The sequence below is a fragment of the Eubalaena glacialis genome, chromosome 4 (assembly GCF_028564815.1).
Source record: "Eubalaena glacialis isolate mEubGla1 chromosome 4, mEubGla1.1.hap2.+ XY, whole genome shotgun sequence".
NCBI lineage: Eukaryota > Metazoa > Chordata > Mammalia > Artiodactyla > Balaenidae > Eubalaena > Eubalaena glacialis.
Genome location: NC_083719.1, coordinates 4,036,163 through 4,049,231, shown reverse-complemented (window position 1 = coordinate 4,049,231; position 13,069 = coordinate 4,036,163). Strand labels below are relative to the sequence as shown.

Below are 13,069 nucleotides of genomic sequence, written 5' to 3'. Positions count from 1 at the left end.
AGTATAGGATTCTGGTGACAGCCCACCACTAAAGCATGTGACAGTAACTCAGCCTGTGCCCAGCTTATGCCATCTGTGTATTTCAGCCTCATTCTGGAAGCTGCTCAATTCCCAATTCCAGGCCTCCAGGCAGAAATAAATCACAGAGCTACAAGAGCCTTGAAATATATAATTCATGTTACTGTGTTCCAACATATCAAAAAAGATTCGAGACCTTGGTGCCCTATAGATGTAACTGCCGGCCATTTAATAAAAATGTGACATTCTATCCTGGAAAACAAATAAAAATTCTAGTACCTCAAACAATGTTTATTTTATTATCTAAACAACCAAAACCCGATTACTTCCTCTCAGTTTTATCATACTTTGACTTAACTGCTAACTTCTGGACATAATGTACAATGGTTGTACTAAATTCTGCATTATGGTTGTAGGTCATTACATTCTTAATAAAACTTCAGGGTCCTCTTGGAACAATGACCCTATTAAATCATGGTTCTAGGGCCAGGAAGTTGGAATGCAATACCTGCTGGATTGGGGGGTGGGTTCCCAATTTACGAACAGTACCCAGGACACTAAGGTGATCAAATTTCAAAGTAATTCTGGCAACTTGCATCTCAGACTGCAGGGTCGGGCCACCAAGTAATGTTGACGAAGCTGAATAGGAACTTGATAAAGACACAATGTTTGAAATAACTAATACTTGACTTAAGAAGAAGAAAGTTGAGGCCCATGTACAGAGTTCACTCTTGCTTTTATCTTTGCTGTTAAGGAATACTGTACTTTCTTTAATGAAGGCTCTCTCACTTGCTATTCCTTCCCATAATTTAAGAGCTATGTTCACAATGACTTATTTTGATAATACTGACTTAGTTAAGTTTAACATCACAACCTAATACCCCAAATAAAACAAACATTTTCAGATGACTGTGTTGGATTTATTGTGGCATTTCCATACTGTGAATAGAATGCCACCAGATTAGTTTTCTCAAACTGTCAGTATCAGACTTTCCAAAAATACAAACTAAAAATGCATATACAAATGATGTTATAATAGGATATATAATTTATTGCAATTATTTGTTTTTCAAGCAGTGGTGTGATTTTATCACTAATTTTGATTATCAACAAGTCATCAGTGGACAGAGAAAGCCATGGCCATATATGTGTGTGGATTTATAAACAAGTATGTTAACACCCACACATATACAACAAATACACATCTATTAATCCAAAAGAAGAATGCATATGCATTCGCGTTATCTCTTAGCTTTCCAAACTAAATGGCACGTGGTACTTGAAAAAGGTTCAACCCTGTCTAAAACATCATCCATCCATCTATCACCCTTCCCAGCAAAGTCTTACTGAATGGGCCTTAAGTGCCAAGTGCTGGTTGAGGCACTGGGTAGTTTCCTTGTTATTTATTATTTTATATTCTTCAGTCAGAAAACTTCCAGATCTTTACATTTCAACCTAATAGACCCATTCTCATAAAATTTCAGTAGGAGTTCATTTAAAAGATTAACTTTTATAATTGAGAATTTCTTGAGATGCTTTAATTCATATGGAAAATAAAGAATCTAATTGTCACTCTGTATCTAAAGTGAGATTCATTATATTAGAGAGTCTGGCCACACAAGTAGAATTTAACTCATAAAAAGAAAAATATGTCAAGTTTAATTGGATCGAAAAACAATTTCACATCATAGGGAATAAGCTCACAATATTGACTTTAATGGATATTTTTCAAAAGGTATTTTCTCTACTGTTCATGGTGAAGTAACTGGTACCACGCTTACTTTTCTACATACAAAAACTATAAAACTGGACAAAATGTATGGGCCAGTTGTTTCAGACTCTTGCAACAAGCAACACAGTACATGGTCCTCGAGAGAAGGGAATTTGTAAGGTGGGCGTCACCTTTGCCCAGCTCTCTGTCTGGGAACACTTTGCTGACCACGGTGCAAAGACATGGTTCCCATGCAGACAACAGCAGTCTCACTGAATGGAGGGTGCACAGATCAGAGTTGGGGCTGCAGAAGTAGCTAGAATTTGTGGAACTGGGACCAGAAAGGAGAAAGCTGCATTTAGTAGGGAGCACCAGAGGTCTCCATGAGGATTTCCTGCAGGTCCTTATCTGGGGAGTGAATGGTTGATGTACAGGATGAGACTCCAAGTGGCCTGGAAGAGGGCAACAGATTTAGGCTGAAAGCTGATAAGGGCTAGAAGACAGAGATGCACAATGCTAGGAGACAGCAGTGTTCTGGCCACACAAAGTGCAGAGACTTCAGTGAGCATCCCGGGCGTCCACATCTCATGAGTAAGAACCACAAACTAGAGTACAGGCCATGCCCTAGGGCTAAGGAAAAACCAGAACAGATGAGCCCTAAGGAAGAGTAAAACAAGCCTCAGGGGATCAAAAGGATTCACCTATTATAATAACATAATATAAATACATGTAACATAAAATAACAATATGTTACAATATATAATTGTAACATATGTAATGTTATAAATATATTTTAAAAATGGACATAATAAGTGAACAAATGGGACATTCCCTAGAGAAATATAGACTATAAAAAAAGAACCAAATAGTAATTCTGGAACTGAAACTTAAAATAACCCAAACGCATAGCTTGCTGAATTGTCTAAACAAATGATTAGAAATGTTAGAAGAAAGATACAAATGATGACAAACATTTTATCAGAAACAGCTGAGTCCAGATGAAAATGGAATTATATCTTTAAAGTGTCTAAAGGAAAAAAAAAGAATAAACTGTTTAGAATTCTGTACTCAGAAAAAGTGTTCTTCAAAACTGAGGGTGAGTTAATAACATTTTCAGATAAAGAAAACCTGACGTACTTTGTGGCCACAGATTGTGTTACAAGAAATGCTAAAGGAAGTTTTTCATCCCCTAAGGAAATGATACAATTTGAAATTGATCTATAAGAAAGCATATAAGAAAGCATAAATAATAAATGGCAAACATGTGGGTAAATATAAAAGATGACCCTATTTTATTTAAAAGCAACCCATTATTTTAAAACAAAAATTTTAACATTGTGTCATGTGGTTTACAGCATGCATAGAAATAAAATACATGATGACAATAGTACATACTGTGAAAGAGGGATACATGGACTTATTTGTTGTAAGGATCCTGCATTTTGCATAAAGTGACATGATGCTAATTCTATGTAGGTTGTAAATTAAAGATGCAGCTGTAATCTCTAGAGTAACCACTAAAAATACAAGAAAATATAGCTAAAAAGCAAATTGATGCAAAAATAGAATTTTTAAAAGCATGTTTAATCCAAAAGAAAACAAAAAAAAGGAATGAGAACAATGGGAAACAAATAGCAAAATGGTAGACTTAAATCCACTATGTCAATAATTACATTAAATATAAATGGATTAAACATCCCAGTGAAAGGCTATAGATTGTTCAACTGGATAGAAAAGCAATGCCAAACTAAAGGATGTTACGACAGACATATTTTATATAAAAACACAGAGAAATGGAAAGTAAAAGGGTGGGGAAAGATATCATGCAAAGAGTATTCCTAAATAAGCTGATGTGGCTGTATTAACATAAGATGAAGTATAATTCAAGGGAAAGTAACATTATCAAAAATAAAATAAAGTTATTGTATATTAATGAAAGAGTCAGGAAGACATAAAAATCCTAAATGTGTACGCACCTAAATACCCAGCTTCAAAATATACAAAGAAAAACTAATAGAACTAATGGGAGAAATAGAAATATACATAATCTTTGTTAGAGACTTTAACACTCATATCTATTAAATTGTTACATAACAAGTACCAAATATTGCAGAGGATATAGAAGCTATAAACAATATCATCAGACAAATTAACAAAATAGACATATCTAGAACACTATACCTGACCACTGCAGAATTCACAATTCTTTCAAGTGGCCATAGAATGTTCACCAGGGTAGACCAAATGCTGAGCTATGAAATCTGTTTCAATAAATTTCAAAAGTATACTTATAGGGTATATTCTCTGATAAAATTGAACAAAATTAGAAATCAAAATTAATAAACTGTCTAGAAAATCACCAATTATTTGGTAGTTAAATAGTATACTCCTAAATAATGCATGGGTTAAAGAAGAAATCACCGCTTAAATTAGAAAATATTTCATAGCTAATAATATTAAAGATTCAACATCTAAAAATGTTCAGGATATATGTTAATAATGCTGCTGAGAAAAAAATTACTAGCTTTAATTATAGTTAAATGGTTATATTAGAAAAGAAGAAATTTTTAAAGTCAGTGATCCAAGTTTATCCCATAAACAGCAAGGAAAAGAAAGTCACATTAAGCCGTAGTATGTAATAAAGACAAAACAGACATTAATGAAATAGAAAAGAACCCAACAAATATTTCTTTTAAAAATTAATAAAGATAAATACTGATGTTTTGAAAGGACTAATTCATCTGATAAACTTCTAGTTAGACTGACCAAGAAAAAGAGATAAAGAAACACATGTTACCATTATTAGGAATAGAAGAGGAAATGTCACTATAGATCTTTCAGTCATTCAAGGGATAAATGAGAATATTACAAACAACTTTTGGTAAAAAAAAAAAACCAAAAAAAAAAAAAAAACAGATAAAACAAAAAAATTCATTGGAAAAGGTCTCTTCCTGTGTCATTTTTTGATGTTTATTTGTTTATTTTTTTCCAATGAATCTGATCAGTCTAGCTAGGAATTTCTTCTGCATAACCCTACATGTGTTAGTGTAGTTGAATTAGTAATTACAAAAACCTTCCCGCAGATAGGACTCACTGGTAAGTTCTAACAAAACTTTAAGGAAGAAACAATAGCAATTTTATTACAAGCTCTTCAAGAAAGCAAAGGAGTAGGGAGCACTTCCAAATCATTTTTTCAGGGCAGCATAACCCTGATATAAATTCTTGAATGGTAATTTTAAGAAAAAAATTTCTAAATTATACCATTCAAGAACACAGATATAAAAATAATGAACAAAATAGTCTCAAATCAAATCAACAAAATATAAAAATGAATAATAGATTATGACCAAGTAAAGTTATCCTAGGAATATAGGTTAGTTTAACATTCAAAAATCAATGAAAAATAATTTTAAACCCATCAGTACAATTCACTACATTAACAGAATAAAGAAGAAAAATACATTTATATCAATAGATGCAGAAAAAAAAAGTATGATAAAAGTCAACATAAGTTTGTGATAAAATCTCTTACCAATCTAGGACCACGAGGGAACTTTTTCAACTTGATAAAAGGTAACTATGTAAAACTGAAAGCATCATATTTAATGGCGAAATGTGAAAACTTTACTTGGCAATTATGAAGTTCCAGAATAAGCAATGTGAAAGTACAGTGACAGAAATCAGAACAATGGTTGCTTACTGGGGTGGGGAGGGGATTGAATGGAAGGGGGCAAAAGGGAACATTCTAGCTTTATGCTGGTAACACGGGGGAATACATTTGTTAAAACCCAATTGTACACCTATAAGAAATACATTTCCCTGCAGGTAAATATTTCCTCAGTAATAAAAAGACCTGCTGCATTTAACTTCTTATTTCCTGTATTTTCCAAACGGCACTAGTTTACCATGGAGGATACTCCATGGTCACAGCAAAATAATGTGAAAACCAGCAGTATGATGTAGAACATTCCATCTTTGAAAGAAAAGTTTTATGCTCCGTTTCCTTAGCAAACAGGAGAGTGACACGCAAAAAATTCTCAGGGATTTCACATATTCTGCCAATGAAAAGGCAACATTGGGAATATATGCTGATGCTGACTGGTTTATTATCCTTGTTCCCAGCTGAGATTACTCAGCTGAGGAGATAAGAATCCAGTTCTGGCACATGGCTGTAATTGACTTTTGGGGGGAGATCTACTTTAGTTTAGAAGAAAGAAGATTATCACATTAGATTGAAATGGGGAATATTCCCAGTGCATTCTGAAATGTTGGAGGTTTCTGGAAGACTATATATTTTTGTCTATTTTCCTCTTGATTTCATTATAAACTAGAATTAAAGAAACCTCAAAAATAGTTAATTTCATTTAATTTAGGGTAGCTTTCCTAGTGGTTTAGTAGGGCAAGCTGTGAAATCTCGATTTTCCCTTGTCTAGCGAGAGCACATGTCTCTGTGTTATATGAGGAATTTATATGAGGAAACCAGTCTGCTGGTGTCCCTGGGGTCAGTGGAGTTCTATGAAAGACTTCTCTAGAAACACTTAATTTGAGGAATTTAATAATCAGAAGTCCCAGATAGGCTACTGCTTTATAGTAAATTTTGTCTATATCTGAGGAAGGTAAGGGGGGCGGGGGGACATTGTTTCTTAAATACCATTTGAAAGGAATGCAGTGTATTAATTTGCCATCTTACACCAACCAAGAGTTCTCGCTGAGCTCCCACATGATAAATCAGAAAGAAAGAACTGACACAACAGGCCAAGTCAGTACTTGAGAGGAAACTGATCCCCACAACAGTATCCACTGTCATTTTCTTTGCCAGTAAAACATGTGTTTCCTGTTATATAGGACCAGCCCTAACATACAGGATTTGACATTTGGTAGGTACCCAATAAACGCAGAATACATCAATGTCAGCTTCACTGAATAAAACGGTTTTATGAAGAATTTTACATTGAACATTTGCCAACAGTCACTTGCCTTTTTAAAATCCAGCATGCAGAGCTTGGCTTTCTCTCCAAATTGCCACTTGCACTGTGTGTTTGCATCGTATAACTCTCCCGGCAGCTTCTCAGGATACTTGTATTCCTTCACAGGCTTTGGCTGATCAGCAAGGCATGTAGCTTGGGCAGTGCTAAAACAAAGAGGAACTGCTGGTGATGCCGGAAATTACCAAAGATGTAACTTCAATCATGTAATTCAATGAATGGATTACATGTAATTACACATAATTCAATCATGCCTTTTCTTTCTCATGCAATTTTACCCCATGTCTTGTATAAAGAAGAGGGGACATTTTTCTCCTGAGGTCCAATATAACATTTATCCTAATTCTATTAAAATATAGAGGCCACATTTTCTGAAATTGTTCATAATATGTTTCACTTTTTCCAGGGAGGCAATTTGTTCTTCATCAGATTTCTCAAACCTATCATGGGGAGAGTGAAATAGGATAATACAACCATATGTTTGATGTGAGGAGCTTCTATAACAGACACCTTAAAAAGTACACTTCTTGCTAGGAACAATAAAACGATGAAATGGGCACTGTAAACAGCAAAACACAATCAGCCAATTTCAAAGGCTGGAATTTTCTTTCTTTCTTCCCTCCTTCCTTCCTTTCCTGCACAGTAGCTTCCAGCTTCCACATGGAGCATTGCAATGATTTCCACCAGAAATGCTCTATACGCAGGCTGATTTCTGACTAGATTCCAAAGTCAAGAAGAAAATTAATTCTCCTTAAGTTCCCTAGAAGATGGGCTAAAGGCCAACTAATGATTTCTTCCTCCAGAAATAGGGTATCCTCTTCCCTACCAGAAGACAGGCTTCGGTATAATTTCTGCATTTGGAGGGAGGAGAAACAAGTGTTTGCAAATAGCAACTAAATCCTATTTACAAATTTCAATAAGCAAAAACTAAAAACAAACAAAAACAAAACACCTCTGTAATCACAATAAACTTAACAACAGTAGATCTGCCTAAGCATCCCCAAACTTTTCTTTGTGTGGAGGTCCACCTTGATCGGAATCTTTCTGGCCCCAGTCTCCAGGACCTGGGTCCCAGATTCTATTGCCTTGGAGCCCACTGATGTATGTGTGCCCTTAATTAATATCCACATACATAAAACATGAGGAAGGGCACCAGTCACTGTGGACAGGACATTAAACATACATGCAAGGAGGTCAGAAGCCTTTTAATAGATTAAATCAAAGGCTTGGAAAGTGCTAAGAGCAGTGACTGGCTCACTGTGAGTGTTGAATAAATGATCTTTCTATTACTGCTACGATGATCATGATGTAAGGGTCTATAAGTAGAGAAAAATGAATAAAAGCATAACTAACACTCCATGACAGGAGTGATTTGGCAACTTTGGAATTCCATAGCACCTCTCTCTAATGATCTCAAATGATTCCTATATACTAGTTAGATGTTCCCCATTATCTCCCTAAAGTTACATCAGGGTTGGCAATACTATTCCCATTGCATAGAAAGGAAACTAGGAAAAGTCAGCTACATTGATGAACCCAAGCAAGAGACTGAAAAAAACTTTTTAAAGTTCACAGGTTCAGGATTTTTTATAGTTTGATCAAATGTAACCTATTATTTATTATTCATCCTTAAAATTTAATTCAAAGAGGACTTCCACTTTTAACTATGGTGGACCAGCACGTATGAGACTGATTGTTCTACAAGCATCAGAAGGCTATCAAAGTAAAAAGAACATGAGGGATGAACATTTCCAGAGCAAAGGAAAGTAGAGAAGTGAACCCAGCACCCAGTAATATTTTTCTCCTCAAGGAATTTAATGAGTCATAAAAAGCTGCTAAGAAGCCTAGTGGCTGAGTGGAAAGTGGTCCTTACGAGGCTGAGAAGCTGAGCAAGGTGTTGGCAATCTGGTGGGGCTGGGAGATAAAGATTGAAACTGTGGGTTGGCCCTGGTAAACAAGATTTTCACAGAAGCCATACTAGGTCTTTGCTGAAGGAGTAAAGAAATAACTTGAAAGGCTGGTTTAGGAAGACCGAATGCCAGGGTGACATCAGCTCAACCCCAAAGTGACTTACTGATAAACTGCAACTGCCCTGTCTGCTAGAAAGAAAAGATAACATCATTCGGGGCTCTATCTTGTCTTTAATTTTTTCATTAACAATATCCTTCGTTTGTTCAAAATTACCAAATGTATTGGGAGATGAGACCAAAGCATTGAAACCCAAGAGAATACACAAATAATAGACACAGATTCATAAGGAATCCAGATATTGGAGTAGTCAGAAATGGAATTTAAAATTATTATGGTTATTAGCTTTGAGAAAAAGAGGTTATGATGGAGAATTTCACCAGAAAATGAATATATACAAAATATGTACGTGAGGTATTGTGAAAAGTTCTAACATTTACATAACTGGAATCCAAAAAGGAGAAGACAGAATGAAAGGGTCAGAATCAATATTTGTAGATAAAATGTCTGAACATTTTCAAAAACTGATGAAAGACAATAAACCACAGATGTAAGCAGTTCTAAAACCCCAAGCAGGAAAAAGAAAAAGAAAAACACACATGGGTACATGAAAGAAATTCTACAGGAAACCAAAATCACAGAAAAATGTCAAAAGTAACCTGAAAACAAGAGACATGTAAACTTTCAAAGGAGCCACAGAGAATCTGTACATGGCCCTGAGGATGAGGTCCCTGCCTGGTTCAGTGCACAGACTAGGGGCCTGGAAGGTCCCATGCAGGGGGAGACACAGCGACACACACGTCAACACTGCGATGTGAAAGTGGGCTCTGGTCAGCATCGCATCTGAAGAGCCATAAGCAGATCCCACCCCTGATCCTTCTGGCTGGGCTCATGCTTGGGCATGTTTGCGCTTGTCCCCTCATCCAAAGCACGTCACACGCTAAGCCCAGAGTCAGTGAGGAGGGCACAGGGATACAACAGGGTGTGGGTGCATGAAGGAAAAGCATTGCAGCCATTTTACAATCACCCGATATCCACCAGGACAAAATATGTTTCAACTCTGCTGCATGCCCTACACAAAAGTCAGGTGGCCTACATTTGATAAGCAAAACAATAAAGCTTGTGGAAGAATATATTCATAGCTCTGGGGTAAGCAGAGTTTTTTTCCAGTGGTGCACAGAAAGTGCTAATCCTAAAGGAAAACTATGAGTAATTGGACTCCCTTAAAAACATAAAAAATCTCTTCTGTTTATCAAAAGACACCATTAAAAGTGTAAATACTAAGTCATAGAGTGAAAGAAGATATTTGCAATACATATTTCCCGTAATGCACAAAGTGTTCCTACTCAGTATATATAAAGTACTCCCAACAAGAGATAAGAAAAATAAAGGAGTTTAATTTCAAAAACATGCACAAGAGATTTGAACAGACACTTCACTAAAGAGGTTTTTAAAGTAGCCTTTAAACATGTGAAAAGGTGTTCAATCTCATTAATTACAACTTTGATCCACCACCACAGACCCACAGGATTGGCTACAATGAAAAAGACCAGCGAGATCAAGTGTTGGCAAGATTGTAGAACAATCTGAATATTCATAAGTGCTTGTGGGTTTGTAACTTTGCACAGACACTTAGGAAAGCTATTTGGCAGGGTCTACTGACACTGTACATATATATTTATGACCCCAAAGTTCCTCTGCTGTGTATACTCAGAGATATATGTGTAAACCAAAAGAATATTCACAGTGACATTTCTTATAATAGCCAAATACTGGAAATGCAAATGTCTATCACTAACAGGATGGATTAATGAGTTGGAGCATATCCACACAATTAAAAATAAGTAAATGAATATCATATTTTTATGCAGAAACAAGGATGAATCTCATAATCAAAATATTTAGCTAAAGACCCCAGACACAAAATAGCACATAACTCATGACTCCATTCATCGTAAGTTCAAAACCAGACAAAACTGTCTACAGTGGCGTTCTGTGTCAGAGGAATGGTTGTCTGTGGGGAAGAGGGAGGTGATGATGGGACTGGGGAAGGGGATTCTGGTGGGGAGAGCGGTGTTCCATATTTTTTTTAGGTTCGTTAACACATCCATCACTTCACAAAGTTAGAACTTTTATTTGGTAGTGGGAACTTTTAAGATCTACTCTCTCAGCAAGCTTCAACTATAAAATACAGTATTGTTGACTGCAGTCACTATGGTGCACATGACAGTCCCAGAACTCATTCACCTAATCATTAGAAGTTTGACCACTTTCACCCATTACCTCTCGCCCACTCACCCGGCCCTTGGAAACTACCAATCTCTCTACTACTCTCTGTTTCTAAGAGTTTGATTTTGTTTTTAACATTCCACATATGAGTGAGATCATGCAGTATTTGTCTCTCTCTGACTTATTTCACTTAGCATAATGCCCTCAAAAACCATCCATGCTGTCACAAATGACAGAATTTCCTTCTTTCTCATGGCTGAATGATATTACAGTGTGTGTGTAGATAGGTAGATAGGTAGACAGGTAGATAGATAGATAGATATAATTAGATACAGTGCATATATACATATAAATACCACATATACATCATATATCTCACATCTTCTTTACTCTTTCATCTATTGAAGGACACTTAGGCTGTTTCCATGACTTGGCTACTGCAACGTGCTCCATATCATGATCTAGGTAGAAGTTACACTAAAATGTTCACTGTGTGAAAAGTTATTGAGTTATACGCTTATAATTTTGTACTTTTCTATATATGTGTTCAACTACATATATAATGTCAATGAAGAAAATAAGGCAAGGCCAGAGGTTCTGCAACAATATTTCAAAGTTCTCTTCCCACTCTGATTCATGAACCATAAAACGTTAAAGAGCTCAAGAGTTCTTTTACTTGTATCCCCTCTTTTTCCAAGAGAGACAACGAGAGTCCCCAGAAAAGGTTATATTAGTTGCCAAGGTCAAGGCCTTCCCAGGCATAGTGATGAAGACCTGATGGGCACATGAGCTCTGATTCCCTCGCTGATCAACGACACAGCAGTCACCATTCTCCAGTCTCACAGAAACTGCACTCAGCCATGACTCGCTGGTTTGTTTTTCTTAAGACGAACATTCTACAGCAGAGTAAGATGTGAACTGAAATGTAATATTTCTATTATGCCCCAAAACATACTCTTTCAGGCCAAATCAAGTTTTCCCATCGACAGGGTGGTCTGGGGTACGGCAGGGCATCCCTCAAACTCCTGCTTTCCTGTGCTGACCTTTCTCGTGTATGGATGCAGATTCATAGGACAAGAGGGGAGGTGTGTCCACTGATCAGAAGTGCATGATTCAAGTTTTTAAAAAGCCAATTGAAGATGAGTCCGTGTTGTCATTAAGTTTAAAATAATGAGCTACAATTTCCCTGAGTCTTAGGCCTCCGGGATACAGACATGAGTGAATGTGACGAGGTCTATGTCTGCCCATAGGAAATGACATATGTCTTTATTGGTGAGGTTGAGGAATTTACCGCAAAAACATATCTGTCCTTCTTGACTCTACCGAGTATAGAGAAAAGTTGTGCTGACAACTTCAGGCTAATTGAGTTCCCTTATTATATATATTTTTTCCGTGTACCCAATGCTAGGCTGCTCATAAAGGAAAACAGATTCACCTTTGTAAAGTTGGCCGTTTATCCTTACTCATTGTTGGGATCATGTCCAAATTGCCAACTAATTGGTGGAGAATATAACAGTATTTTGATTACTTGGAAATCAGGAAGTCAGCAAACATGTAAAAGATGGTCTCAGGTTCATTAAGCCAATGAAAAATCAGGATTGATGCACTGTGGACACGTCCAATTCACAACTAGACATCTCAAGTACAATGAATCTTAAGAGTGAATTTGACAATGAAAGGCTATCTTGGAAAATTTAATCTTTCGAGAAATCAAATTTGGGAGCATGTAAAATCTTGCATTTTTATTATTATGTGGTCCAAAAAAATCAGAAAAGTCCCTGAAAATAAATGTTTGTTACTGCATGGCTACAGAAGGGTTTTACTGATTGCCACAAAAACAAATGAGCATACTTCAGTGCATGTTTAACCATTCCAGTATCACTGGACAAAATGGCTTTGAACTCCAGAATCTTAATAAGTATTCTCAGGATCATATTCTGATTTGAAGATTACAGCCCATATTTAACGTCATCAAAATAATTATTCTCTAAGCCTATAACTATTTCCTTTCTGTGAGTTTTCCTATATTTCTTGGCAGTTTAAAAACTTTTTCTGGACTCTTTCATGATGTTGATTCTCACTGCATGCCCATACTTTGCATCCCTGGGATTTTCAAGTTGTCAGAGCATATTTAAAAAAATTTAAAAAGTTTATATAT

The 13,069-nt window shown here is 36.1% G+C and overlaps 1 protein-coding gene across 1 annotated transcript in view; it reads right to left on the bottom strand.

Moving 5' to 3' along the window:
* Positions 1-13,069, bottom strand: part of ADAMTS16 (ADAM metallopeptidase with thrombospondin type 1 motif 16) — a 157,268-nt gene that overhangs the window by 85,869 nt on the left and 58,330 nt on the right. Inside the window, exon 10 of the mRNA XM_061187638.1 lies at positions 6,707-6,860. Coding sequence (XP_061043621.1) covers positions 6,707-6,860 — 154 coding nt within the window. The remainder of the gene's footprint in view (positions 1-6,706; positions 6,861-13,069) is intronic.